The sequence below is a fragment of the Vidua chalybeata genome, chromosome 9 (genome assembly GCF_026979565.1).
Source record: "Vidua chalybeata isolate OUT-0048 chromosome 9, bVidCha1 merged haplotype, whole genome shotgun sequence".
Taxonomy (NCBI): Eukaryota; Metazoa; Chordata; class Aves; order Passeriformes; family Viduidae; genus Vidua; species Vidua chalybeata.
In genome coordinates this window covers 5,830,247-5,857,605 of record NC_071538.1, presented here as the reverse complement: position 1 = coordinate 5,857,605, position 27,359 = coordinate 5,830,247, and the positions used below count along the sequence as shown (strand labels likewise).

The window sequence follows — 27,359 nt, the reverse complement described above, 5'->3', positions numbered from 1 at the left end:
TCCCCGAGTGACAGGAGGGGGGCGTGACCTCCACCCTGACTGACAGGTTGAGCCGGCGCAGTACGGCATGCGAGGGGGCGTGCCGTCGCGTTGACTGACAGGCGCGGCGGGCGTGGCCTCCCCTGACTGACAGCCGCCGCGCGCGCCCTGCCCGCTTCCCGCGGTGCGCGGTGACGTCGTGCGTAACGTGGCCACGCCCCTCCCGCCCCGCCGCCGCTCCCGGTCCCGTCCCCGCTGCTCCCGCCGCTCCCACCGGGACCCGGCGGCGCTTCCCGGCGATGTGACCCTTTCCCGGGAATACCAGCGATCATGGCTGAGGTGAGAGCGGCGGGGGCCTGCCCGGGAACTTGTTGCGCGGGGCCCGCAAGTTTGTTGCGGGGAGCGGAGGCCCGCGGGCACCGGCGGTCCCGCCCGCTCCCCTCAGGGGCCGTTCGGGGCCGTCCCGGGGGCTGAAGGCCCCTGAGGGGAGCGGGCGGGACCGAGCGCGGCGCCTCCCGGTTTTTCTAGGACCGCGTATGCTAAAGCATCGCTTTATTTCCTTTAAATATCTTTTTTTGTGATCGTTAAAACAAAGGGGAATTGCTTAAAAGGTAGCCCGGGAGAGCTCCCTGGAATTCCCAGGGAGTGGGGGGGGGGGTTATTTGGGGATAATGGGAGTTACGTTGTGGGATGTAATATGATAATGATAGGGAAATAATGGGGAAATGGAAAAAAAAAAAAGCTTCTTTATCGCAGGGTTGGGTTGGTGGGGGCTGGATTTGCCCGTCCCAATAGGATCGGCTCTGTCCCTTCCAGGAGGGGAATGGGGACTGATGAATGGATATTCCGTGAAGTTTTCCTCGAATCATCCCCACATCCCGCTCTCGAGGCTGTTTGCTGCTCCAGCAGCATTGACAGACGTGTTGGAAATGAAAATTTGAAAAGCGTGCTTTGGGAAAGTAAAATCTGTGGGACAGGTGTTGCTCCCAGGGCAAGCTGGAAGTGCCACGATCAGATTTTACAGATGAAGCTTCTCCCCTTGAAATTCCTGAATGGATGGGGGTTTTTCCCTTAAATTATTTTCACTTTTCCTTCCAACCCAAACCTTTAATGGAGCAGTCTTCCTGTTGTTGGGACAACACGTCCTGAGCTAATCTTAGAAGTTCTAAGAACCTGCCTGGGTGGTTTTGTGTCTCCAGAGGGAATCACAGGTCTGATCCCAAAAAAATGTGGGTTTTAAGCCCACGTCTACAAAGCTGGAGGCACAGTGGGGCCTTTGCTGCGGGCCTCAGGGCATTCGGGGCATTTGGTGGAGTTTTTGTCCATTTTTTGGTGAATTAACCCCGATATCCGTGCCGATCCCAGTGTCCCGCGGGGCTGGGCTGGGGTCGCTTCCTACTCGGGGTCACGGCAGTGCCACCTTTGGCTTTTCCCTTCTGGATGCTGTTGCTGTGGCTGAGGCCTCTGCTGGGTGGCAGTCTGGGTGTCACGCTCATGAATCCCGGCTTTTTTTGGAGGTGAATTCCTTGTCCTGTTCGGGGTGAAGGGGCCGGGGGGAGCGTTTGATCCACCTGTGGATGAGTTCAGGAGCAGCAGCGCCTCGAGTTCATCCCCAGGCAACTCTTGTGTCTGCATGGAGAAACAGTAATAATTTAAAAAAATTGATACTCTGAGCGATTTAAGGTCCTGGTTACAGTTCCCAGCTCAGTTTGTGTCCCTGCCTCTGGCAAAGAGTTGGAACTGGATGGACTTAGGGGTTCCTTCCAGCCCAGACCAGCCCAGGATTTCATGAATTTAGGAAATACATAGGGAACAGAGTGGGAATTCTCCTTGCCATGGCATTTCCTCGTAGCTCTGGTGTCAGCCACCAGCCTGGAGGAACTGCAGATGACCAAAATTTGGATGGGAAGGTGGCAAAGTGATGCCTGTTTCCCCTCCTCCTGTCCCGGTGGAAAACCTCGTGCTGACTGTTCTGAAGGGGTGCCCAGGAGCTCATCCTGCCCTCAGGAGCAATCCTAGAACGTTGTGCTGCAGAGGATCAGCAGCAGGCACAGCCCTCCAAGCCCAGTGTAGCTCTGAAACTTGTTGGGTTGCACAGGAAGGCTCTTCAGAAGGCAGGGCTGGAGGCCAGAAAGTGAAACTAAATTCACCAAAAGTGCTGCTTCACTTTTGCAGAAGCTATTTGAATACAGGACAGACAAAGGGAAAAAAAAAAAAGAGAGATTTTGAATATATATTAAAATTGGGATTAATAACCTGTGTTAGGGATCTTTTTACTTTTCCCTGATTCCTTATATTCCAACATGTCAGAAGTTTGTTCCAGACATAAACTGGAAAGAAAATATCTCTTAACTTAAGATCAGCTGAAGCTTTGTAACTGTTACAGTGTCCTGCATCAAGCTGCTTAGGGGTGGTGTTGGTGGAGGGAATGCTGATACGCAGAGATTTTCCTCCAAAATAAGTATTTTAATGCCTCCTGAGAAGAAAAGGTTGGGGCTGAAAAGCTTGATTAGCAGCTGAAAGAGAATGGGTTTTGTTAATTCAGCCTTTATAATGTTGGAGTGAAATGTAAGTGAGAGAATGAGATCTTCTGATCCCAAAACTGGAAGAGCTGGGGTCAGACTTTTGTGTTGAACAGAGGCAGCTCAGTACCTGCTGTAATTTCCAGAAGTGCCCAATTCCTGCTGTTCCTTTTGTTCCATGCACCAGTCCGGTTGCTGCAGGATATCACTTGCCAGGATACTGAGCATGCAGAACTAAAGGGAACAAGATGAGGATTTGGGGTTTTTTGTTGTTCTTCAGTGAATTAGGAGGAGTACCAGGGCTGCTGTGTGGGCAAGAGGCTGGGCATGTGTGGTCAGAGGTGAGGTGGGAGCACTGGGGGCTAAATATCCCTGATTTTGGGTTGGCATAGCTTGGAATTAACTGCAGGCTGCTTTAGTTCTGGGTTGAGGGGGTCTGATGGGTCCTGAAAGGGGAGATCCTGCTCCTCCTGCTGCGTTTGTGTCATGTCCCTGAGCTTCCACGAGCTGATCCATCTCTGGCTGAGAACCTAAAAGCTTCCTGCAGGGCAAGCAGGGAAAGATCCCACAGGAGCTGGAACGGGGCAGCAGGACCAGGCTGGGGACCAGCAGATCCCCAGGAGGCTCAGGGGGCCCCTGTGGCTCTGCACAGCTCCTGACAGGAGGGGACATCCAGGGGGGTCGGGCTCTGCTCCAGGGAACAGGGACAGGAGGAGAGGGAACGGCCCCAGGCTGGGCCAGGGCAGGATCAGGGTGGATATTGGGAATATTCCTTCATGGAAAAGGTTCTCCAGCCCTGGAACAGCTACCCGGGGCAGGGGTGGAGTCCCCATGCCTGGAGGGATTTAAAATCCCTGTGGATGTGGCACTTGGGGACGTGGGACAGTGGTTGGAATGGGTGGTCCTGGAGATGTTTTCCAACCTAAAGGATTCTATGATTCCCTTCCCCGTGACTGATGCTGGAACATAATTCCTGGTTCTCCCAAACCTCTAGCAGGCAACTGAGCAGCTCCCTGTGGTTCTCACCCAGAACCTCTGAGCTTCCTCAATTTTCTGACTTGCTGAAATAAGAACTTAAAAGTTTTGCTTCCTCAGAGTGAATTTCTGAGGGGGTTAAAAGTCTGGACTGACATTTTATGGTGCTGGGAAAGTATGGGAAGAAGCAGGAACTGTCTTGGAGCAGGACCTCTCCTGTGGTGTCAGTGGACAAAAAAAAGTCTCAATCTAATTTCTTTGAGTGCACTTTTAATGTTTTTAGGTTTCTGAAAGTTCAGTTGTTTTTAACCAAAAAATCAGTTTATTAACATGGTGTGCTTTAAGAAGTCATCTATAAATTCCTATTGTCTGGGAAAATTTCCATTTTCCTCAATGTTCTGCTTCTTTCAGCTGAAGCATTTTAAACTTTGGGAATATCACTGAATTCTGTTTTCATCTTTTGAACATTACTTTCTGATTTCTGTTTTGGAGCAGCTTCAGGACGGAATGCTGAAGGAATACGTGACCTGATAACTGTTCTTAGTAACCTTTTTACTTTCTTAGTGTTTTTATTGAGCTGAGGTGCAGTAGGAAGCAGCAGTAAAGTTCACACAGTCACTGATGTGTTTGCTAATTGAGCTGTTTGAACAGTCAGGGTTTTTGAGGCGCTCCTGGATACAGAACAAGGTCAAAATAGATTAAATCCGGGTTTCCTGCTGATCTAAATCACCATTAAAATCAGGGATTGACAGCAGTCAATCATATTTTCCCAGGTTTGATCTTAGCTGTAACTAACTGGGGGGTTTAGTGTCATTTTGAGCAGTGTTTGTAGAATACTGCACTGAGGTGTCAGTGAACCTAAAGGAGAGCTGGGAATTCTGGTTTTTCCCTTCCTTGGTGAGGGAATAAACCCCGAGGTGGTTGGTTATAGGCACTGCTTGGATTCCCTCTAGGGAATTGCAGGGAGTACAGTGGCACTCTGCCTTTCTGATCTTTAAAAGAGGGTGGCCCTTGAGTTCTTTTGTCATAATAAAAGAGTTTTGAGGGTATTTTTTACATGTGATAAAACATTGATGTTTGTGGGCTTCCAGTCAGGACTTCAAGTCCTTGCTGACGCAGCAGAGGGATTTGGGCAGACGCTGGAATTGTTGCAAAGTTGTGTCTTTTTGAGCCTTTTCCTGGCCACAAGCCCCAGGCTGCATTAATATTTCCCTCCTAATCCACTCACATCACAAATTGTCTATAGGAATGTTTCCTTGTGCTGCTGGTTGCTTCTGGAATTCTGCAGCAGGATCCAATCACTCCATAAAATCCCAGTTTTCTTAGCACGATATTTTAGATTATTACAGGAAGTTAAGGAAGATGCTGGAGTGAAAATAAATAGGAAATGGGGAAGTGTGGAACTGTGTCCTTCAGGTGGGGCAGGTGGAGTTCTGATTGCCTGTGGTGTGGTGCTCCAGAATTCTCTTGGAATGGGATGTTCTCCTGGGGAAGCTGCAGGGAGCATCATCTCCTGTCCCTCCAGCAGCTTCCTCAGCCTGGAGCACCAGCACTTCCCTGAGGGCCCAATCCCTTGGGAAGTGCCTGCCTGGTGGTTCTGCAGTGGCAGCGTGGACAGAAGCCGTTGTCCGCGTCCCGGAGTTCCCTGGCCCTTGCTGTGAGCTGCAGAGCTCTGAGCTCCCCCGGGAGGGATTTCACTGCTGTCACTGTCACCTGTCTGTCCTGCCCTGTCCCCCTGGACACCTCAGAGCCCCTGGCAGGGCCTGAAGGGGCTCCGGGAGAGCTGCAGAGGGACTGGGGACAAGGCAGGGAGGGACAGGACACAGGGAATGGCTGGAAGCTGGAAGAAGGTAGATTGAGATGGGATATTGGGAATTGTTCCCTGGGATGGAATTGCCAGAGCAGCTGTGGCTGCCCCTGGATCCCTGGAATGCCCAAGGCCAGGCTGGAGCAGCCTGGGACAGCAGGAGGTGTCCCTGCCATGGCAGGGTGGGATTTAAGGTCTCTTCTCCAGGCTGAACACCCACAGCTCTCTCAGAAATCTCAAAGCTCAGCACTGTGGGATGATTTGGGGTGGAAGGCAGCTCAGGAGGTCTCTGGTGTGACCTTCTCTGCTCTCAGGTCTCCCAGGCTTGCTCAGGGCTGTCTCCAGCCTGGTCTTGAAGACTTCCAAAGAAAAACACTGGGAACAAGTCCTCTGGATACAGGGATCAAAGCTCAGAAGGGAATGGCCAAGCCAGGGCAGCTTTGCTGAGGTAGAGGCTACAAGGCTTTGATGCTCACATTTGGGATCTGTGGGTTCAAACATTGCACTTGATCCTTGTCTGCTGGAAGGACAGGAATTTTCTCATGTAGCCCCCAAAGTAAAAAAGTAAAAACCCTTCCATTTGAGGGATGTCACTGCACTTTGGGCATGGCAAGTGGTCACATGTAGGACTGGAAAAGAGGACCCAAAGTGTTTTTTCTTTTTTCCTTGCTTCATTATGTTGCTGTTTTCTCCCCAAGATAAAAATGTGGCTTTTAAGAATATTATTTAACACAAAATAATTTGTAACACAACACACAGAGAGGGACAGGCTGGGACTGTAGCCTTCCTCTTATGGAAAGGGACACATTCCCTCTGGAATATGAGATGTTATTCCTTCCTTTAGCCAGTTCTTTTCTCCAGGCCCAACTCACAGGAGAGTTTATTAACTTTGGGATATTTTCCTGTTGCAGAGTTCAAGACTTGAACAAATCAATGGGCTTGTCAGGCATGTTGCTATCAATATAAAGAGAATTTAATTCTAGTTTTTAATTGTTTTATGTAACACGACAAGAGCTATTAAAGATAAGTGAATCAATTTGGACAGGATGTGTATTTGTCTTGTAGACACTGCAAATTTGAAGATGTTTCATTATTCATCAGTTGTGTTAAACAGTGTGAAAGGTGTCAGCAAAGACAACAGTTTTGTGGGTAGGAGTGAAACTGCGGTGTCCTGTTGCTTCTGTTTAGGTGGTTGTGCTGTAGGGGAAAGAGAGACAGCTCAGTGCATCCCACCTGGAGTATCCCAGTCCATTCCACTGCTGGAATCAGACCTGGCCATCTCCTGCCAGCGTGCAGCGCTGGGAATTGCCTGGAATAAACTGGGCAAGGCTGCTGCCTCCTGAACTAAATAAACAGTCACAGTGCCAGCTCAGTGGGGTTGTGTCACTGCCATCCCAAATGATGGGGTGAGACAGATGCCAGAGTCCAGGCAGATGTTTTAGGGGAGCGCTGGGGATGTTTCCAAGTCTGACACATCTCTGCTGCTGTCGCCTCTTGGCAGTCACGGGTGTCTGAGGGAGACTGGCCAGCTTCAGTCCATCTATTCCATATCCACTTACTGCACACCTGGGGAATGGATGGGATGGGATCTGTCCTATCTGTGCCATGTCCACACCTGGGGAATGGCCTGGGTGGGATCTGTCCTATTGGATGGGATCTGTCCCACTGTCCCATCTATCCCATATCCACACCTGGGGAATGGATGGGATGGGATCTGTCCCATCTGTTCCTTTTTCATACCTGGGGAATGGATGGGGTGGGATGTGTCCCATCTATCCCGTACCTGGGGAATGGATGGGATGGGATCTGTCCCATCTATCCCATGTCCACACCTGGGGAATGGATTGGATGGGATCTGTCCCACTGTCCCATCTATCCTATATCCACACCTGGGGAATGGATGGGATCTGTCCCATCTATCCCATACCTGGGGAGTGGATGGGATGGGATCTGTCCTATCTGTGCCATATCCACACCTGGGGAATGGCCTGGGTGGGATCTGTCCTATTGGATGGGATCTGTCCCATCTATTCCATATCCACACCTGGGGAATGGATGGGATGGGATCTGTCTTATCTATCCCATGTCCACACCTGGGGAATGGATGGGATGGGATCTGTCTTATCTATCCCATGTCCACACCTGGGGAATGGATTGGATGGGATCTGTCCCACTGTCCCATCTATCCCACACCTGGGGAATGGATGGGATCTGTCCCATCTATCCCACACCTGGGGATGGACTGGATGGGATCAGTCCCATCTATCCCATGTCCTATTGGATACATACTGGAAATACACTGGGTGTGATCTCATGGCTGGTTGTTGCTGCCAGTGTCCCCGGCCTTGGGAAGTCCTGGCTATCCTGAGATCCCTGAAAATGCCCCTGGAATCAAGCAGTGCCATTGCAGCAGTGCTGGTGGTTTGGGGCTCAGTGTCTCTCCTTTCTCCCTACACGAGGTTTGTTTCCTGCACCCCTCAGAGCTGGGCTCCCTTCAGGCTGCTCTGGAGCATTAACAGATGTGCTCCTCAGCGTGTCCGGTGAGCAAGGACTCCTGCTGCATGGAGTTTTTCCTGTGTCCATGAGTTAGGAGTTCCTGGATGATTTTCATTCCTTTGAGCTCACCACAGGCTGTTCACCGTTACCTTTGCTGATGGTGCAGTTCCAGGACAATTGCAGTGTGCATTGCCTGTGGATTGTCACTAACCCCTATTTTTCTCTTGTGTTTTTCTCTCCGGGGCCTTGGATCCCATTATCCTTTGATAGGTGGCAGCTCTTTGTTCCCACGAGTGCCCTTGAGGCCAAAAGTGCTCTGTGCTTCCCTGGGAATGGCTGAGCAGGAAATGAAGAACAGTGGATCCTTTTCCCAGGAATTCCTCTTCCATGGCTGTGCCATCCTTAGGAATGTGGATCTGCCATGTGACCCTTAGCCAGTGCCAGGAAATTGTCATCATTAAATGCCCCCAAAGCCATCTGTTGTCCCCTGGCCAGACCCACCATCCCTTGGAGGCACGGAATGGGAGTGACCAAGCCTTGCAGGCGTTGTCTTGGAGCAGCTCTTTCAACCAGAGGATGCTCCTTCACCCTCTGTGCTGCCAGCCTGGCACTGGAGGGTTTTCCAGCTCTCCCTTTCCACAGCCTGTCCCTGCCTAACCTCAAACTGGTGTTTGCAGCACAGCTGGCACTCGCAGAGGCCTGGGATAAAGTCAGGGAGAGGCTGGAAAAGTGGTGCTGGTCACCGTGGGGATGGGGCTGCTGGGGCAGCACGCCCCCAGGGCTGGCACAGCTGGCACAGCTGGCACTGGAGTGGTGGCAAGAGGTCAGGGCTGCTTTGGGCAGCAGCTGGGCATTCATAAAGATGAGCTGGAGTGTGACACTGCTCGGAGCTGGAGATGGAAGCAGGGAATGACTGGCAGCTCATCCCAGACTGGAAAGCCAGGAAATGCAGACAGGAGAATGCACAGGCAGGGCCGAGGTCCCTGGCAAAGCCTGGGAGAAGGGGCAGAGAGGCAGAGGCTGCTTTTGGGGCTGGGTTTTGGAGCCATGGCTCCCTGAACTCCCCTTAGCCCTGCTTTATGTCCTGTTTTTCCTTCTGCATCGAGGCCTGTCCCCAGAGCTTCCCTTGCCAGGCTGGAGCTGAGGTGGGTCAGCCAGAATTCCCCATGGATCACCACCAAATCAAGACTGGCACTACTGATTGATAAATCCATCAACTGCTTTGCAAGTGAGACCTCCTCAAAACTCCTCTGTTGCAGCAAAAATTATCCAGGGAAGCAGGGAACGTTTTGGAAAGAGTTTTTTATGGCAAAGTGAATGCTAATTTGTGTAAGAGGCTCCCAATAACAACACATTGTAATGGCTTTGATAATGGCTTTTCCTTCATTCCATGAGGAGTTTTCATTGTGGTTTGGGATTCCTTTAAGAAGTGTGTCCCTGAATTGAAGGAGAGCAGGGAATTTGTGCTCAGCTTCAAATGGGAATAATTTCTCTTGGACTGGGACTCACTGGCAGTGGAATCTGGGATATCCCTGGGTTGTGGAAAGGGGGATTTATACCTGGAGTTACATCAGAGCTAAGGCTTTAATAATTTTAATTTAAGAGGAGTTCTAAAATGACATTTGCAGAATTTATTGTTAACTAAGGAAAATATTGTATCCCTCAGAATAAATTCTCCTCAGGCCACTCCAGGCTTTTGAATCCAGCTCTGTTCCTTGGAGGGCAGAGCCATTGCTGGAATCATTTTTCATCCTGGTTAAGGTTGGAAAAGATTTTTTTTAAGATCTTGGAGTCCCTCCATGTCCCCAAGGGCCACCTGCACCTGGTTTGGGGCACTTCCAATGGGTCACAGCCATGAGGAGAAGGGGAGGCTCTCCATGGCTTTTTCCCTGGCCTGGGAAGGTTGAATCCATTTGGTTTCCTGTGGGAATTGAGTTTGTAGAGAAATAAATGTTAAAGTTTGATACAAGGTTCACATAGTGTGTGTTTGTATGTAAATCTTGGGATAAGAAATGCTGATTTAGGAATGGAATTGGACAGACACTGTTGAGAGAGAGACAGAATTAGAAAAAAAAGTTTTAAAGGGTGGTTTTGTACAAAAGATGAGATATTTTTTGAGAAATAGAATTATGAAAGATGGATTATAGTAAAATTTACAAGGGGTAATTTGAGATGATTGGTTTTAAGGTATTTTTAATATAGTGTGGTTAAAGTTGATAGGTTAAGAAATGTTTATAGTGTATTGCAATTAAGAAATAGTTGGGTCACACTTTAAGATTTCTCTACAAATTCATTTCCTACAGTTCCCAACCAGTGATTGCTGCAATAATCACATTAAGGCTTCGTTAATTTGTGTTAATGATCATGTATTGCATTCTATTAATGATCCAGGTGCATCAGACAAACAAAACACCAAATAAAGCCCAGGCCAGGCTGGCTGATCCTGATATTCAGCTCCAGCTCAGGAGTACTGGACTCTGGAATTTGTTGAGATAATCTTTGCAAATAATGACTTTTTTTTTTTGGGTCTAGTGATTAGCAAAACTCCCCCTGGTGTTGTGCAACCAGCTGCAAAAACGTTTGTGGTGTTTCCCCATTAATGTGAATTTCTGTGGGAATGCTGAGGGGCCCCAGGAGAGCTGGGGACGCAGGGAATGGCTCCCCACTGGCAGAGGGCAGGGATGGAGGGGATGCTGGCAGGGAATTCAGTGTTTCTCTTCTGGATTTTCCTTGTTCTGGGCACTTTTGGAGTTCATTTATGCGCTGGAGACGCCCACAAAAGTGAGGCAGACGTGTAAGGGAAATTATTCCCTAAGAAGGTCTCTTTCTTCTCACTTTGAGGAGCTTTTGATAGAAAAGAACTTCAAATCAGACAGAATTTTTCCAGTTTTAGCTTTTGCTTTGCTGCAACACTAGGCTGAGTTGAGGAGGAGGCAAGGAGAAGGAAAATCCTTCAGAAAATCCAAGTTTTTCCTCGAGGACAGCATTGTACATTAATTAATACAACAAAATCCACGGAGCCAAACAATATCTGAGTTTGCAGGAGGTGACAGGAGCACCATGGGGAAAATTCCGTTTTCCTGCCTTGGAAATAAACATTTCATTACTGTGTGCCTGAAAAGAGTGGCAACATTTGCTTGAATTATCCAAACAAATGAGCTTTGAATGGCTGACATGCAAATTGCCCCCGGGAGGTTCAAGACTGGCACAGGGAAAGGATTTTATGGGAGAATTTGTTTGTGGAGGTTATAAAGACCAGGTTGCCAAATTTTGGGCCAAAGAGGGGCTTGGGTACCTGGATTATTAGGGAATCATTTTCTTTCTCTGGCTCAAAAATAGTATTTTCTGGTGGTGTTTTTTGTCTTTTTCCTTGCTGCTGGGTTGGAGATTAAGATTAAATTGATTTTTCCTTTATTCTGTAAGGAATTCTCATTATGATTTGGGATTAATTTTAAAAGTGTGTCCCTTAATTTGATTTTTCCTTTATTCTGTAAGGAATTCTCATTATGATTTGGGATTAATTTTAAAAGTGTGTCCCTTAATTTGATTTTTCCTTTATTCTGTAAGGAATTCTCATTATGATTTGGGATTAATTTTAAAAGTGTGTCCCTTAATTTGATTTTTCCTTTATTCTGTAAGGAATTCTCATTATGATCTGGGATTAATTTTAAAAGTGTGTCCCTGAATTGAAGGAGAACAGGGAATTTGTGCTCAGCTTCCTCTGAAATAATTCCTTAATAATTCCTCTTAAACCAGGACTCATTGCAGTGGAATCTGGGATATCCCTGGTTTGTGGAAAGGGGGATTTATACCTGCAGTTAGATCACAGCTAAAGTCTTATTTTATTTATAAATTTAATTATTATTTATAAATATATTTTTCTGAAGTGAGTTGGTCTGTATCAGCTAAATCATTTGATTTATGCAGGTTCAACACAGCAAAAATAATTTTCCTTTTTTCTCTTTTTTTCAGCCTTCTGTTGAGTCTTCAAGCCCAGGTAAATATTTTTAATAATTTCCAAGGGTTTTGGCATCCTTTGAGTGGAAAAACTTTCCAGGAGTTCCTTCAGCTGGATTGTTGTTGCCTCTTGAGGTTTTATTTCTTTCAGAGAAATAATTAAGTGCTTTATAATTAAACCTTAGAGTCACTCCTCCCTGCCACACCCTCAGTGTGGGGGCAAGGTTTGGAAAATGGAATTTAAATTATCCAGGGAAAAAAGGGGAAAATATGAGCGGGGTTGGGGTCAAAAATCAGAAAAGGGGGGGAAAAAAGAGCAGAGCTGGGATTAAAACTCAGGAGGAAAGGGAAAATATGAGCAGGATTGGGATTAAAAATCAGGAGAAAAGGGAAAATATGAGCAGGGCTGGGATTAAAACTCAGGAGAAAAGGGAAAATACGAGCAGGGCTGGGATTAAAACTGAGGAGAAAAGGGAAAATATGAGCAGGATTGGGATTAAAACTCAGGAGAAAAGGGAAAATATGAGCAGGATTGGGATTAAAACTCAGGAGAAAAGGGAAAATATGAGCAGGATTGGGATTAAAACTCAGGAGAAAAGGGAAAATATGAGCAGGATTGGGATTAAAAATCAGGAGAAAAGGGAAAATATGAGAAGGGTCAGGATTAAAACTCAGGAGAAAAGGGAAAAGATGAGCAGGGTCAGGATTAAAACTCCTCAGAAATAAAATCTGCATGGCTGGCAGACGTGGGCAATGGAAATTGTGCAGAAGGAATTTTTGTGAGGAAGGTGCCCACAAATAAAGGAGTTTTGATTTGCTGGGTGTTTCTTTGGGAGGTTTTGATTTTTGGTTTTATTTGCTGAGTTTTGATTTGGTTTTATTTGCTGAGTTTCTAGAAGTTTTTGTTTGCTGGTTTTTTAGAAGTTTTTGTTTGCTGAGTTTTTATTTGCTGAATTTTTGTTTGTTGAGTTTTTATTTGTTGAGTTTTTGTTTGCTGAGTTTTTATGAGGTTTTTTGTTAGTTTTTTGTTTGTGAGTTTTTTGTTTTATTTGTTTTTTTGTTTTATTGGTGAGTTTTTATTGGTGAGTTTTTATTTGTGAGTTTTTATTTGCTGAGTTTTTATTTCTGAGTTTTTATTTCTGAGTTTTTATTTCTGAGTTTTTATTTCTGAGTTTTTATTTCTGAGTTTTTATTTCTGAGTTTTTATTTCTGAGTTTTTATTGCTGAGTTTTTATTGCTGAGTTTTTATTGCTGAGTTTTTATTTGCTGAGTTTTTATTTGTGAGTTTTTATTTGTGAGTTTTTATTTGTGAGTTTTTATTTGTGAGTTTTTATTTGTGAGTTTTTATTTGTGAGTTTTTATTTGTGAGTTTTTATTTGTGAGTTTTTATTTGCTGAGTTTTTTATGTATGAGTTTTTGTTTTATTTGTGAGTTGTTTTCTTTGTTTTATTTGTGGGTTTTTATTTGATGAGGTTTTTTTACGAGTTTTAATTTGGTTTTTTTGCGAGTTTTTGTTTTATTTGTGAGCTTTTTGTTTTATTTTTTATTGGATGAGTTTTTATTGGATGAGTTTTTATTTTTTATTTCTGAGGTTTTTTGTTTTATTTGTGAGTTGTTTTCTTTGTGGGTTTTTATTTGATGAGGGTATTTTTGCGAGTTTTAATTTGGTTTTTTATTTGTGAGTTTTTGTTTTATTTGTGAGCTTTTTGTTTTATTTTTTTATTGGATGAGTTCTATTGGATGAGTTTTTATTTTTTATTTCTGAGTTTTTTTGTTTTATTTGCTGAGTTTTTATTTGCTGAGTTTTTATTTGCTGAGTTTTTATTTGCTGAGTTTTTAATGTGAGTTTTTGTTTTATTTGTGAGTTGTTTTCTTTGTTTTATTTGTGGGTTTTTATTTGATGAGGGTTGTTTTGCGAGTTTTAATTTGGGTTTTTTTGCGAGTTTTTCTTTTATTTGTGAGCTTTTTGTCTTATTTTTTTTATTGGATGAGTTTTATTGGATGAGTTTTTATTTTTTATTTCTGAGGTTTTTTGTTTTATTTGTGAGTTTTTATTTGCTGAGTTTTTATTTGTGAGTTTTTATTTGTGAGTTTTTATTTGTGAGTTTTTATTTGTGAGTTTTTATTTGCTGTTTTTATTTGTGAGTTTTTATTTGCTGGTGTTTTTTATGTGTGAGTTTTTGTTTTATTTGTGAGTTGTTTTCTTTGTTTTATTTGTGAGTTTTTATTTGCTGAGGTTTTATTTGATGAGGGTTTTTTTGCGAGTTTTAATTTGGTTTTTTTTGCGAGTTTTTGTTTTATTTGTGAGCTTTTTGTTTTATTTTTTTATTGGGTGAGTTTTTATTGGGTGAGTTTTTATTGGATGAGTTTTTATTGTGAGTTTTGACTCTGTAGAGCTCGACGGAGGCAGTGTGTGATTATTTAAGGGTGAAATGCTCAGATAGAATTTTCCAGACGTGCTGTGCAGGAGGAGGGACGTGCTCCTTCCTGCCAGGATCTCCCACAGAGGGAACCCCTGGACAGCGCGGCAGAGACAGAGGAGCAGGGGACAATAATTGGAATTTTTACTCACAGTTCTGCCTCCAGCCTCACCTAAAGAAACAACTTTAACAATCCAGCTGTGTGAGGCCTGGTGGAAGTAAAGGTGTTGCTGGGAATGTTTCCCACCAGGAGGTTCCGCAGCATCTGATGACCAGGAGTTCGACCCCTCGGCTGATATGCTGGTGCACGACTTCGATGATGAGCGGACGCTAGAGGAGGAGGAAATGATGGAAGGGGAAACAAACTTCAGGTCTGAAATAGAGGATCTTAACAGGGTAGGTGGCCTGAAGGGATTCCCCAACCACACCCACAAAACATGCTGGCTTTTTACAATTTTTAAATTTTATTCATTTAAAATAAATTTTAATTTTTTTAAAATTTTTTTTTTTAATTGCCATCAAGCCGTTAATAAATAAATAATAAAGAGAAGGGGGGGAGGCTGAATGAATTTACCAGGAATTTGGGAGAATAAATGGTACATAAATCTTAATAATGTCCTTGGTTAGTGGCTTTTTGCATCTGTAGGGTGTGAATTTTAGAACTAATATGAATTAAAATATCATCTGACTAAACTTGTGTATTCCAGCTGCACCTGAGTAGTGCTTGTAGATTCTTACTTTAAAACAAAAACCCCTCATAATTCACATTTCCTGTGCATTTTATATGTGTCTACTAGTGGAGCACTCAGGAGTAGCTTGTAGATTCTTACTTTATAACAAAAAAACCCCTCATAATTCACATTTCCTGTGCATTTTATATGTGTCTACTAGTGGAGCACTCAGGAGTAGCTTGTAGATTCTTACTTTATAACAAAAAAAACCCTCATAATTCACATTTCCTGTGCATTTTATATGTGTCTACTAGTGGAGCACTCAGGAGTAGCTTGTAGATTCTTACTTTATAACAAAAAAACCCTCATAATTCACATTTCTTGTGCATTTTATATCTGTCTACTAGTGGAGCACTCAGGAGTAGCTTGTAGATTCTTATTTTGAAACTTAGTAGATTTTTTAAAGCTTAGTAGATTCTTATTTTAAAACAAAAACCCCTCATAATTCACATTTCTTGTGCATTTTATATCTGTCTACTAGTGGAGCACTCAGGAGTAGCCTCATTTAAAGGAAGATGCAGAGGAAATGATGTCCAAACCCTATTTAGCACGAATGATTATGCCAATAGCACTTTAAATTAATTTGCTGCATTTAATCAATATTTCCAGTGTAAATGCTAATTTCTTCCTGGTTCTGCTGTCACTTCTGCATTGCCTTCAATTGTTTCTCAGGCAGGAATAATATTCTTAAATTACCAAGCAGGTTCATTATAAATGCAGAGTAATTTAGATCCTGTCTGTGGCCTCGTTGGCCTCCAGAACAGATCATTAATGATTCACAGATGAATATTTGATGTACAAATCCTGTTTAGCTTAAGTGATTCTGCCAATAGGACTTGAAATGAATTTGCTCCAGTTAATCTGTATTTCCAGTGGAAATGATCTTTTTTTCTTTTAATCTGCTAATTTCCAGGTTGATACTCAATGGAAAACATAAAGATAAATAAATAGTTGGTGAATCTAAATGTGCTTCATGTAGGTTAAATGAGGAATGGAGCTCCACATGTGGGGTTTAAAATGAAAATTGGCTTTTTTCCCTTCATATTTCATGTAACTCTCTCACCACATTGCAACCCTTCAGTTTATCCCCTCATATCCAGTGGTTGCCTCTAGCTGTGGGTAAATAACAAATAAATATATTCATTTTTTCACCTTTTCCATTTTTGCAATACCTTGAAGCAATGAAGAAATCCCAATTTTTGTTTTCCCTTGGGGAGTTGCTGGTCCCTGGAGCCCTTGGAATTGCAGTGGACTATTGGAAGTTAAGAGGCTTAACCTGAGAAAAATATTATAAATACAAACCCTCTTTGCTGGGTAACACAGGGTCAGTGATATTCCTGTTCCATAATTCCTTAAAAACGACAAATTCCAGTCCAATTCTTCATTCTTAATTCTCAGCTCTATGGGATGGGAGTGCTTACAGACAGGATATTCCTTTCCAAAATGTCCTGGAGGACATTTGGCTGAATCAAATATGATTTTTCTGCTAGCTCCACTGCCAGGTTTAATTAAGAGCACAGGCCTTTCATGTTGTCTGTGTCAGTAAAATATTAATTCCCCACCAAGTGACACGATGGGGACCAGGGGCTCAACGTTTAATTCCATGGTTTTTGTATGACTGGGTGTACAGCTTAACAAAGAGGAGGGGAACAAGAGGTAGAATGGCTTCGTTCTTTGAAGTAAAATAAAATAAAATTAAATAAAGTAAAATAAAATAAAATAAATAAAATAGAATAAAATTAAATTAAATTAAATAGAATAAATAAAATAAAATAAAATAAATAAAATAGAATAGAATAAAATAGAATAGAATAAAATAGAATAGAATAAAATAAAATAGAATAAAATAGAATAGAATAAAATAGAATAGAATAAAATAGAATAGAATAAAATAGAATAGAATAAAATAAAATAAAGTAAAATAAAATAAAGTAAAATAGAATAAAATAAAATAGAATAAAATAAATAAAATAAAATAAAATAAAACCACAGATAAGAAGTGCTGATAAACCCTGTCACTCTTGTTTTTACAGAGCACAACCAACTCCACTTTTGTCATTGGGATTATTGGGATGTTTCCAGAAATTAGATCAGTGCAGGCCCTTAGGATAGGAAGTCTAAGGTCAGCCAATAACTAAAAATATCTGATTATCAGCCAACATGTGCATTAGGTACTAAGAAAAAACTATTTAGAGCAAGCACACAACTCCAAATAATAAACAAAGGAGTTGATGCTTTGAGAGAGAATTTTTAAATGATCCCTGAGAATTTCTGCTCTGAAAAATCTTAGGGATGATTGTCCTGAAGGCTGGACACTGAGGATTAAAAGTAAAAAAGGAATTAATTAGCAGAGCCAGCAGTGTTATTAATAGTATTTATTAAAAAATTTAATAGTATGTGTTACTAATTTTTTATTAATAAAGGTGAGAGGTGGGAGCCTTTGTTGGACTTGAATTAATTTGAGAACTGACAGTACAAATTGAAATGTCTCCTCAGAGTGGCCCAGCTTTTTAATGATTTTTTAATACATTTTTTTAAGGTTTAGCAGATTTGTTTCCAGCTGGGGGTGGGTTTGGAGCTAAGCAGCTTCAAATAACTGGGAAATAAAAATTCCTGCTGTCCTCCCTGGGTATCAGGGATCCCTCACCCCATCCAGACTCTCAGAAAAAGGAGAGGTCAGGGACTCAGAGAGGAGCATTTTGGGTGGAGTTTTATATTCCACAACTGTGGAACTCTGTGCAATTGTCCCTGGAGCACAACTTCCCCTAAGAGGTGGAATTCCATGTGTTTGATAAAACCAAACCCTTTTAATGAGCTTGATGGGCCCTTGGAGATCCTGTTGGGGTGGGAGTTCTGCTGGAAATAAATCAAGGATTGGGAAAGAAATTATCCAGCATTAAAAAAAAAACCCACATTTTCCTTAGGAGCCCAAACTTCCAGTTTTGCCAGTCCAACCCTTTTGGATTCTTGGTGTGGGTGCCCTGATCCCTGTGGTTTGTGGGGAAGTGCTCACCTTGATGCTGTGGAAGAATTCCTGTGGAATTATTCTTGTTAAACCCCAGTTTTTGTTTGGATTTGGCTCAGGAAAGCAACATGCCCATCCAGGAGATCCTGTTGGGGTGGGAGTTCTGCTGGAAATAAATCAAGGATTGGGAAAGAAATTATCCAGCAGAAGAAAACCCCCACATTTTCCTTAAGAGCTCAAACTTCCCATTTTGCCAGTCCAACCCTTTTGGGATGGCCATTCTTGGTGTGAGTGCCCTGATCCCTGTGGTTTGGTGAGAACCTCGATGCTGTGGAAGAATTCCTGTGGAAATATCCCTGTGAAATCCCAGGTTTTTTGCCCAGGAAAGCAACATGCCCATCCAGGAGATCCTGTTGGGTGGGAGTTCTGCTGGAAATAAATCAATGATTGGGAAAGAAATGATCCTGAAGAAAAAAAAAACCCACATTTTTCTCAGGAGCCCCAACTTCCCATTTTGCCAATCCATCCCTTTTGGATTCTTGGTGTGGGTGCCCTGATCCCTGTGGTTTGTGGGGAAGGGCTCACCTTCCTGCTGCAGATTAATTCCTGTGAAATATCCCTCTTAATTCCCAATTTTTGTTTGGATTTGGCTCAGGAAAGCGGCATGCTCATCCAGGAGATCCTGTTGGGGTGGGAGTTCTGCTGGAAATAAGTCAAGGACTGGGAAAGAAATTATCCAGCAGAAAAAAAAAAAACCTCATTTTTCTCAGGAACCTCAACTTCCCATTTTGCCAGTCCATCCCTTTTGGATTCTTGGTGTGGGTGCCCTGATCCCTGTGGTTTGTGGGGAAGGGCTCACCTTCCTGCTGTGGAAGAATTCCTGTGGAATTATTCCTATTAAATCCCAATTTTTGTTTGGATTTGGCTCAGGAAAGCGATGTGCTCATCCAGGAGATCCTGTTGGATGGGAGTTCTGCTGGAAATAAATCAGGGATTGGGAAACAAATGATCCTGCTCAAAAAAACCCCACATTTTCCTTAGGAGCCCGAATTTCCCATTTTGCCAGTCCATAGTGGCCATTCTTGGGGGGGTGCCCTGGTCCCTGTGGTTTGGTGAGAGCCGTGGTGCTGCGGAGCAGTTCCTGGGGAATATCCCAGTTAATTGGCAGTTTTTGTTGGGATTTGCCCAGGAAAGTGACATGCCCATCCAGGAGCTGCTGAGCCGCTACGGCTACGATGGCACCGTGCCCCTGCAGGAGGAGGAGGAGGAGGAGGAGGAAGAGGAGGAGGAGGAGGAGGGAGAAGATGATGATGATGTCGATAACGATGACAACAGCGGCTGCAGTGGGGAAAACAAGGTAAATGTGTGCTCGTTTGCATATGTAAATTCGTGATTTGCATACCCACACTACTCAGTGGCCCGGGTCGTGGCAGAGCTAATTTGTAAGAGAGTTGATTTCATAAACCTTGCTTTATTACTGAGGCTTATTCTTAATTACCAATCTGTATTTCTCTTAATTGCTCTTAATTCCGTCTCTCTCATCCCAAACAGAGGCAATTGAAAATCCCTGGATGCAGCATCATGTGAGGGATGGGAATTGCCCTTCAGAACCTCAGCACTGACATTTTAAATGCCTGCAGACACCTCTAGAGATACAGCTGAACACTTACTTGGAGTAGCAAAGCTGATTATTGAAACTGCACAAGTGTGGAGTTGGGTTAAGTGTGGCTCTGGGTCTTGGAAATCCTGCAAGTTTTCCAGCCTGAGCCTTTTAAATTGTATTTTTCCAGCCTGGTTGTACTTGAATTAACTGAACTTAATGCTTCAAGTATCTTTGCCAAATGTTTAGTTTTGAGCTTAGCATCTTCAGACTCCTTTTCTGTGTTCTCTTCAAATAGTTTTCTGATTTTAAAAAAGAGATTTTTCTACTTGGAATGTGGAGTCCTGTCATGGGCACAGCTGCTGCATCCTGAGTTCCATTAAGATACAAACCCCTAGGAATTGTCAGTGACACAAAAGCTGAGGCATTAGAGGAGGTTTCATTTCCTAATGTGGCTTTAAAAGAGATCCATTCTGGGCTTTTGGTACCTTTACCTATTTGAGAATCCCTGGAATGGCACCCAGGGGTGAGGAATGGTACATCTGAGTCAGGAGCTGAAGTTCCAGGGGTTTACGAGCTGCCTTGGCAGGTGCTGGAGAAGATTGCTCTTTGTGGGGGTTGAACAGTTCAAAAGGAAGATCCAGGGTGAGATTGGATCAGGAAAGGTTCAGGGGAGGGGGAGAAACTTATGTAACATGAAGGCTACAGGGAGAATTCTTTCAGGGAGAATTCTTTCAGGAGAATTCCCTCATGGAAAGGGTGGTCAGGCTCTGCACGGGGCTGGAGTGTCCAGGGAACCCCTGGGTGTGACACTCGGTGCTCTGGGCAGGTGACAGGGTGGGGATGGGTCCCAGCTTGGACTGGGTGATCCTGGAGGGCTTTTCCAACCTCAGTAATCCTGTGCAGAACCAAACTGAGGCCCGGGTGTTCATTCTGTTGAGCTTGCTGCTGCTCCTGAAGTGCCACTCCCTCCCGTGTCCTCACTGCTCGGTCCCCTCCTGGCACAAATGCCATCCTGGGTGTCCTCAGGGCTCTCAGCAGCTGATTGCAGGCCCTGCCTCTGCTGTCCCTGTGTCCCCTGCAGGGCACAGTGCAGGGCTGCCACCTCCTGCCCCTCCGCAGCGCTGGTCCAGTCCACACCAGTTCAGCCCTGCACTGGGAGCAGCCCTTCCCAGTCCATCCCAGTTCAGCCCTGCACTGGGAGCAGCCCTTCCCAGTCCATCCCAGTTCAGCCCTGCACTGGGAGCAGCCCTTCCCAGTCCATCCCAGTCCATCCCAGTTCAGCCCTGCACTGGGAGCAGCCCTTCCCAGTCCATCCCAGTCCATCCCAGTTCAGCCCTGCACTGGGAGCAGCCCTTCCCAGTCCATCCCAGTTCACACCAGTTCAGCCCAGCACTGGGAGCAGGCACCCCCCAGTCCATCCCAGTTCTCACCAGTTCAGCCCTGCACTGGGAGCAGGCACCCCCCAGTCCATCCCAGTCCATCCCAGTTCAGCCCAGCACTGGGAGCAGGCACCCCCCAGTCCATCCCAGTTCTCACCAGTTCAGCCCTGCACTGGGAGCAGGCACCCCCCAGTCCATCCCAGTCCATCCCAGTTCAGCCCAGCCCTGGGAGCAGGCCCCCCCAGTCCTCCCCAGCCCCTCCCCAGTCCATCCCAGCCCCTCCCAGTCCATCCCAGTTGTGTTTTGCCCCCGGGCTGGGAGCTGGGGGTGCTGCAGGCCGTGGGGGTGGATCAGTGTGGAATCCCTGAGCTCTGCTGCTCCATCCCTGCTCAGCCCATCCCGCTCCCTGCTCTTTGCTGGTTCCTGTTTTTAACCTGCTCCGAGCTGCACGTGTGACAGTGCTCAGCCACGTGTGCTGGGCCTGATGCTCCAAACAGCCACTGTGTGTCCAGCACAAAACACCAACTGTGCAAACAGCAGGCTTGGGAGCGCAAAAAACCCGTTTAAAATTTAAAAAAAATGTGTAATTTTCATTTTCTCTGCGCCGTCGTCGTGGTGGTTTGTCTGCAAATAAAGGAATTTATTTGGATTTTTGGCTCAGTGTACTGAGCCGACCCCGTTCTTCCTGTGGGGTTGAACCACTCCAGTCACATGGATTTTTATGGCAGGTGCCATTTCCATCTAAATCCCATCTAAATCCCTCCCCTTTTCATTGAAAATTCCTAAGAAAGGGCTTTTTCTACCAAAGTAAAATTTCATTGAAATGAAATTCAATAAAAACCACGAGGATTAAAATAAGCAAAGTTTAAGATTTCATTTGGGTTCATATTTCTGATTTGTTACAGTCAGGCTGTTCTATTGATCTGCTTAAAAACCACCTCAGAGTATGTTTACACATTAAAATGTTACTAATAAAGGAATTTATTCTAATAAAGGAATTTATTCCTATTTTTGGTCTTGGCTCAATGTACTGAGCCAGGCCTGCTGTTCCTGTGGGGTTGAACCACTCAATTCATATGGATTTTTATGGCAGGTGCCATTTCCATCTAAATCCCTCCCCTCTTTATTGAAAATTCCTAAGAAAGGATTTTAAGACCAAAGTAAAATTTCATTGAAATGAAATTCAATAAAAACCATGAGGATTAAAATAAGCAAAGTTTAAGATTTCATTTGGGTTCATATTTCTGATTTGTTACAGTCAGGCTGTTCTATTGATCTGCTTAAAAACAACCTCAGAGTATGTTTATACATTAAAATGTTACTAATAAAGGAATTTATTCCTATTTTTGGTCTTGGCTCAATGTACTGAGCCAGGCCTGCTGTTCCTGTGGGGTTGAACCACTCAATTCATATGGATTTTTATGGCAGGTGCCATTTCCATCTAAATTCCTCCCCTCTTTATTGAAAATTCCTAAGAAAGGATTTTAAGACCAAAGTAAAATTTCATTTAAATGAAATTCAATAAAAACCACGAGAATTTTAAAAAGCAAAGATATAATTCCTCTCTACATCAAAAAACAACCTCAAAACGTGTTCACACATCAAAAAGTTACATTTGTGGTGGCTCAGCCTGGACAAACCACAAATAAAAAGAGATCTGGGGTTAATCTCTTGCTATAATATTGCCAAAATCAGATTTTTCACTGCCAGGGATAATTGATTTTTTCCCTAATTGGTTTTGATTTGCTGCTGTGGCAGGAGGAGACCATCAAGGATTCCTCAGGGCAGGAAGATGAGACCCAATCCTCCAACGATGAGCCAGCCCCATCTGTTGCTTCTCAAGACCCCCAGGAGATCATTCGCCCTCGGCGCTGTAAATATTTTGATACCAGTAAGTCCAGCCCCAAAATCCTAGTGTTGTGTGCCAGAAATGCATTTTGAGCCCTAAAAATATTGGTTTGCTTTTCATGGCGCTGCTGTTGATGAGAATTATGCTGAAAACAAAGAAGAAGTCCTGGTTTTAGCTGAGGGCTGAAGCTGGCTCGGTGGAAGGCCGGGAGATAATCTCTGATTTTACAAGAAAAGAGGAGATCTGGGGGGGAAATTGAAACATTGAAATTGAGAATTGAAATTTTACAGGTTAAAATTAATTGGTGTGCTCTGGTTATTTGCCAAAGCCTGGGCTCTGTCCTCATCCAAAGGAGCTCAGAGTCCACCTGAAGGGAAAAATCAACTGAAATTCCCAACAAATAAAACACAGATTTCCTCAGAAACAGAAAAGCAATAAAACCTGGGAAAGGCCAAGAATTGTTAAGCCTGGAATAGTGGAAGGGGGGGCTCACAAAGAAGAAAATCTGCTTCAAGAATTCCAGTTTTGATCCTGTTGCCAGCACTGAACTGATCATTTTCATTCTTATTTTGTTTACAAATTGGTTCTGCATCCACTGAACTCTGATTTCCCTGAAGGGATCTGACCCTTTTGGGCTGCTTGGGACAGCAGATCTTTTATCTTTCTTCAATAGAAGTTGCTATTTGAATTCCTTCTGTTCTGTGTTTGAACAAATTAAAGGTTCCTCACCATACCTTACACTTGATAATTATTAGTTATGAAGTTGTAAATACTCAATTTTTAATTTGTGGTTTATTTAAATCCAAAATTGCCAAGGAACCTTTACATTTAAATGAACAATTGCCAAGTGTGTAGCTGTGCAGGGGATTGCAAATATCTTCAATAAATTCCTATTTTTAAGCACAGAATTAACTTAATTAGAGCGCATTGCATTAGATTTGGGTTTTTTTTTACAGCTTTCAGCTGTGTATAAAATGTCATTTAATGTATAAATAACTTTAATGCTGCTGTATCACATCCTGTACAGCAACCAGCACCTTGTGAAAGGCAGCTGGCCTATACCATAAAGAGCTTAACATTCCTGCCACTCCTTATCCCAAATAATCTCCTGGAAGTGCTGCTGGGCATCCCAGGCTCCTAAATCCCAGGAGGAAACACTCCCAGATTTCTCCCACCTTCTGCTGTGATCTACCTGAAATTCCTTGGAAAAGAACAGCAGCAACTAAGCCAGGAGCTGATGGAAAAGGGGTTGAAACCCACAAAAATATTCCCACAAATTTAGAATAAACTGGGATGGGGATCCTTCAAAGCCGAGGGGAAAGAAATTTGAATTTAGTAACAAAATTTCGGGATGTTTTTATTTATGTCTTAATTTCTCAGAGCCTGGCTTGTATCTTAATCCAAATGTGGGTGGGTCATTTTTTAATCTTGTCACTGCTGAGCCATGAGTGTTGTCCCCAAAAGTGTCCCTGAGATAAGGAAAGGAGGGAGGGAGGGAGCAGGGCTGAGGCTGCTGGGCTCTGCCAGCCCTGCTCCTCTGGGCTCAAATGTCTGCAAAATTCCTTGCAGATAGTGAAATAGAGGAGGAATCTGAAGAAGATGAAGATTATATTCCCTCAGAAGACTGGAAAAAGGTAAATATTCCAGCCCACATTTCATGAATAATTAATTAATCTGTTACTGGGTAACTCTGAGCTCTGTGGAGCACCTAAATCCTCTGCAGTTTTTCCTCATAAATAGGAGAGTTTTGGTAATGAGAAGACTTTAAATCCTCCCCAAACAGTCAAAAACCCATTCCCATGTAGCTGCCTTCAATTTGAGCCTGTTAATTGCATTTTTAGATTTTAAACACTGAAATTTTTAAGAGGGGAGGAAAAAAGATGTGGTTGTGCTCCTGTTTGCTAACAAAAAAAAAATCTCAGGGTGGCTTCACTTCTTTTTATTCCAATCAGGAAATCATGGTGGGCTCTATGTTCCAAGCTGAAATTCCAGCTGGCACCTGCAAATACAAAGAGAATGAAAAAGGTGAGATTTGACCATTTGTTGCTGTTTGGGATTAATGTCTGATTAGGAGAAAGAAAAGACTGGATTGATGTCACGTGTCTTAATAAATGAGTGACAATTAGAGCCACCATCATCAAATTAGAGCTCATCCTGTGCTTCAGCAGGGCTGGAGGAAGAGGAGAAGAAGGATTTTATTCTTGGCCTGGTGCCTCTGGAACCCTTGGATTCTGATTTAGTGATCCACACAAGCTGCAGCCTCTTCACTTATGGATTTCTTTCATGTAAAATGAAACAGCTAATGGAGAAATTGTGCTGCTGCAACTGGATTATCACATTAAAAAGGGCAAAATGGTACCAGCAGCTTTGGTTTTCACGTTTTGTGCCTCTTCAGTCAGGAGGAAGAAGTTCTGCTTTTCTGGATTTTTTTTTCCCCAGCAATTTTTCCCCTCATCCCAAGCAGAAACTTTGGCTGGATGCTGTCAGAAAAGGCAGATCCAGTTTAAACCAGCTGGGAGCAGAAAAAGGAAATTTTCCTACTCATTCCGCCCATTCCTAAGGATTTGCTCACACTGCACGTCAATGAGAATGGATTTCCTTGTAGTTTGGTAGAATTTAATTTTTAAATAACCACCACAAAGCCTGGAACCCTCCTAGAACCCAAGTTTATGCTGAAATATCTCATTGTCCAGGGAGGTGGTGGATTCATTCCCTGGAAGCTCCCAGGCCAGCCTGGACAGGGCTTGGAGCACCCTGGGACAGTGGAACTCCCTCCTCCCAGTGGAATCCATGGAATTGGATGATTTTTAAGGTCCCTTCCAACCCAAACCATTCCAGGATTCTCTGAGGGTTCCTAGGACTCTTTTTTTTTTTTTTTTTTTTCTTGAGTGAGCAGCTGAGCTGGAACCTCTGAAACAAAAACCCAGAAAACTCCTGGGAGCTGTTCCCAAAGCGTGTCCTGAGTGAAGCAAAGCTGCTCTCTTTGCAACACATTTAATCATTTCTTTACCACTTTTGGGGGTTTATTTGTATTTATTTCCATGATAAATTACTTTTTCCAAGTAGGCATTGATCCCTGAACCCCCTGAGCTTCCCCCACACCTCCCTCCCTGGGCTGGCTGTGCTTTCCCAAGCGTTCCTCTTGGGATGAGTGTTCAAATTCCTTCCTTGCTGCTCTTCCTCAGGTTGTTGGAGCCCACAAACAAGGTCTGGATATTTTCCTACTTTAATAGCCAGAATTTCACTTTATTTTGCTGCAGTCCAAAGCTTGGCTCTTCCAAAATAAAACTCTTCCAAAATAATCAGGGGATATCTCACTTGGCCCACATTTGTCCATTAATTTCAGTTTACTGTGGCTTCCCTGCCCTCAGACTCCTGTGAAAGCTCTGGAAAAGGTGGGGATTAGAATTCTGGAGTTGCAGGATGAGTTCTATAATCCAGAACCCAGATCAGGCCAGGATTTGAAGGCAAAGTCCCAAACCCAAGTCATGTGGATCTCTGCATCCGTGAGGTTTTACCTGGTTCCCAGATTAACGGTGCTCCCATGATCTCCCAAGGTTGATCAGGGACAATAATTACCTTTATAATACTTTCCTTTTATTATAATGATTTCATTTTCTTGTGCTCTCGCTGGGGTTTATGCAGTGTATGAAAATGATGACCAGCTGCTCTGGAATCCTGACTTTTTACCAGAGGATAAAGTCATAGAATTCCTCAACGAAGCCTCGAGGCGCACGGGAGAGGAGAAGGGCCTGGATGCAATTCCTGAGGGCTCCCACATTAAAGACAATGAGCAGGTATAAAAAAATAACCACAATATGCAGTTTATTTTCTAGAATTAATCTTTTTTTTTTTTTTTTCATTTTACTCCCAAGAGGTAAAATTGGGTTTGAAGTTTTATTGTTCCTTGTGGAAGTAGAAATTTGGTGAGGATTTTACCTTTCAGAGAATATTAAACTGTTAACTTGGACTTAATGTTGCTTTATAGAAAAGAAATATATCATAGAAAATAAGTAAGATCTTTATATATATATGTATATAAATCTGTATGAATTCATTCTCTCAGGGACAGAATTTTTCAATGATAAAATTCTTTATGAACGCACGCTTAATTTTTTCTTCATACCTAAAAAAAAAACCCTACACATCATTTTTACAAATGTGTGCAGTGGATGAAAAAGCTTCAAAAAAAAAAAATCCCCATTAATTTTACAAGTTGCAGTGGATGAAAAAGCTTCAAAAAAACAAAAATCCCCCATTAATTTTACAAGTTGCAGTGGATGAAAAAGCTTCAAAAACAAAAAATCCCCCATTAATTTTACAAGTTGCAGTGGATGAAAAAGCTTCCAAAAAACAAAAAATCCCCATTAATTTTACAGATGTGTGCAGTGGATGAAAAAGCTTAAAAAAAAAAAATAATCCCCCATTAATTTTACAAGTTGCAGTGGATGAAAAAGCTTCAAAAACAAAAATCCCCATTAATTTTACAAGTTGCAGTGGATGAAAAAACTTAAAAACAAAAATCCCCCATTAATTTTACAAGTTGCAGTGGATGAAAAAACTTAAAACCAAAAATCCCCCATTAATTTTACAAGTTGCAGTGGATGAAAAAGTTTCAAAAAACAAAAATCCCCCATTAATTTTACAAGTTGCAGTGGATGAAAAAGTTTCAAAAT

The 27,359-nt window shown here is 43.4% G+C and overlaps 1 protein-coding gene across 3 annotated transcripts in view; it reads left to right on the top strand.

Annotated features, from left to right (window-relative positions):
• The window catches only part of MIER1 (MIER1 transcriptional regulator), a 40,867-nt gene that overhangs the window by 1,049 nt on the left and 12,459 nt on the right, over nucleotides 1-27,359 (top strand). For 2 of the 3 annotated variants that reach the window (XM_053950563.1, XM_053950560.1), the window contains 7 exons: nucleotides 11,752-11,776; nucleotides 14,407-14,552; nucleotides 19,042-19,209; nucleotides 22,593-22,725; nucleotides 24,253-24,317; nucleotides 24,636-24,708; nucleotides 26,329-26,480. In XM_053950563.1, coding sequence (XP_053806538.1) covers nucleotides 14,454-14,552; nucleotides 19,042-19,209; nucleotides 22,593-22,725; nucleotides 24,253-24,317; nucleotides 24,636-24,708; nucleotides 26,329-26,480 — 690 coding nt within the window. In that variant the 5' untranslated portion in view covers nucleotides 11,752-11,776; nucleotides 14,407-14,453. Of the gene's footprint in view, nucleotides 1-207; nucleotides 319-11,751; nucleotides 11,777-14,406; nucleotides 14,553-19,041; nucleotides 19,210-22,592; nucleotides 22,726-24,252; nucleotides 24,318-24,635; nucleotides 24,709-26,328; nucleotides 26,481-27,359 lie in introns of those variants that run through there. The other variant, XM_053950562.1, reaches the window with a different exon arrangement.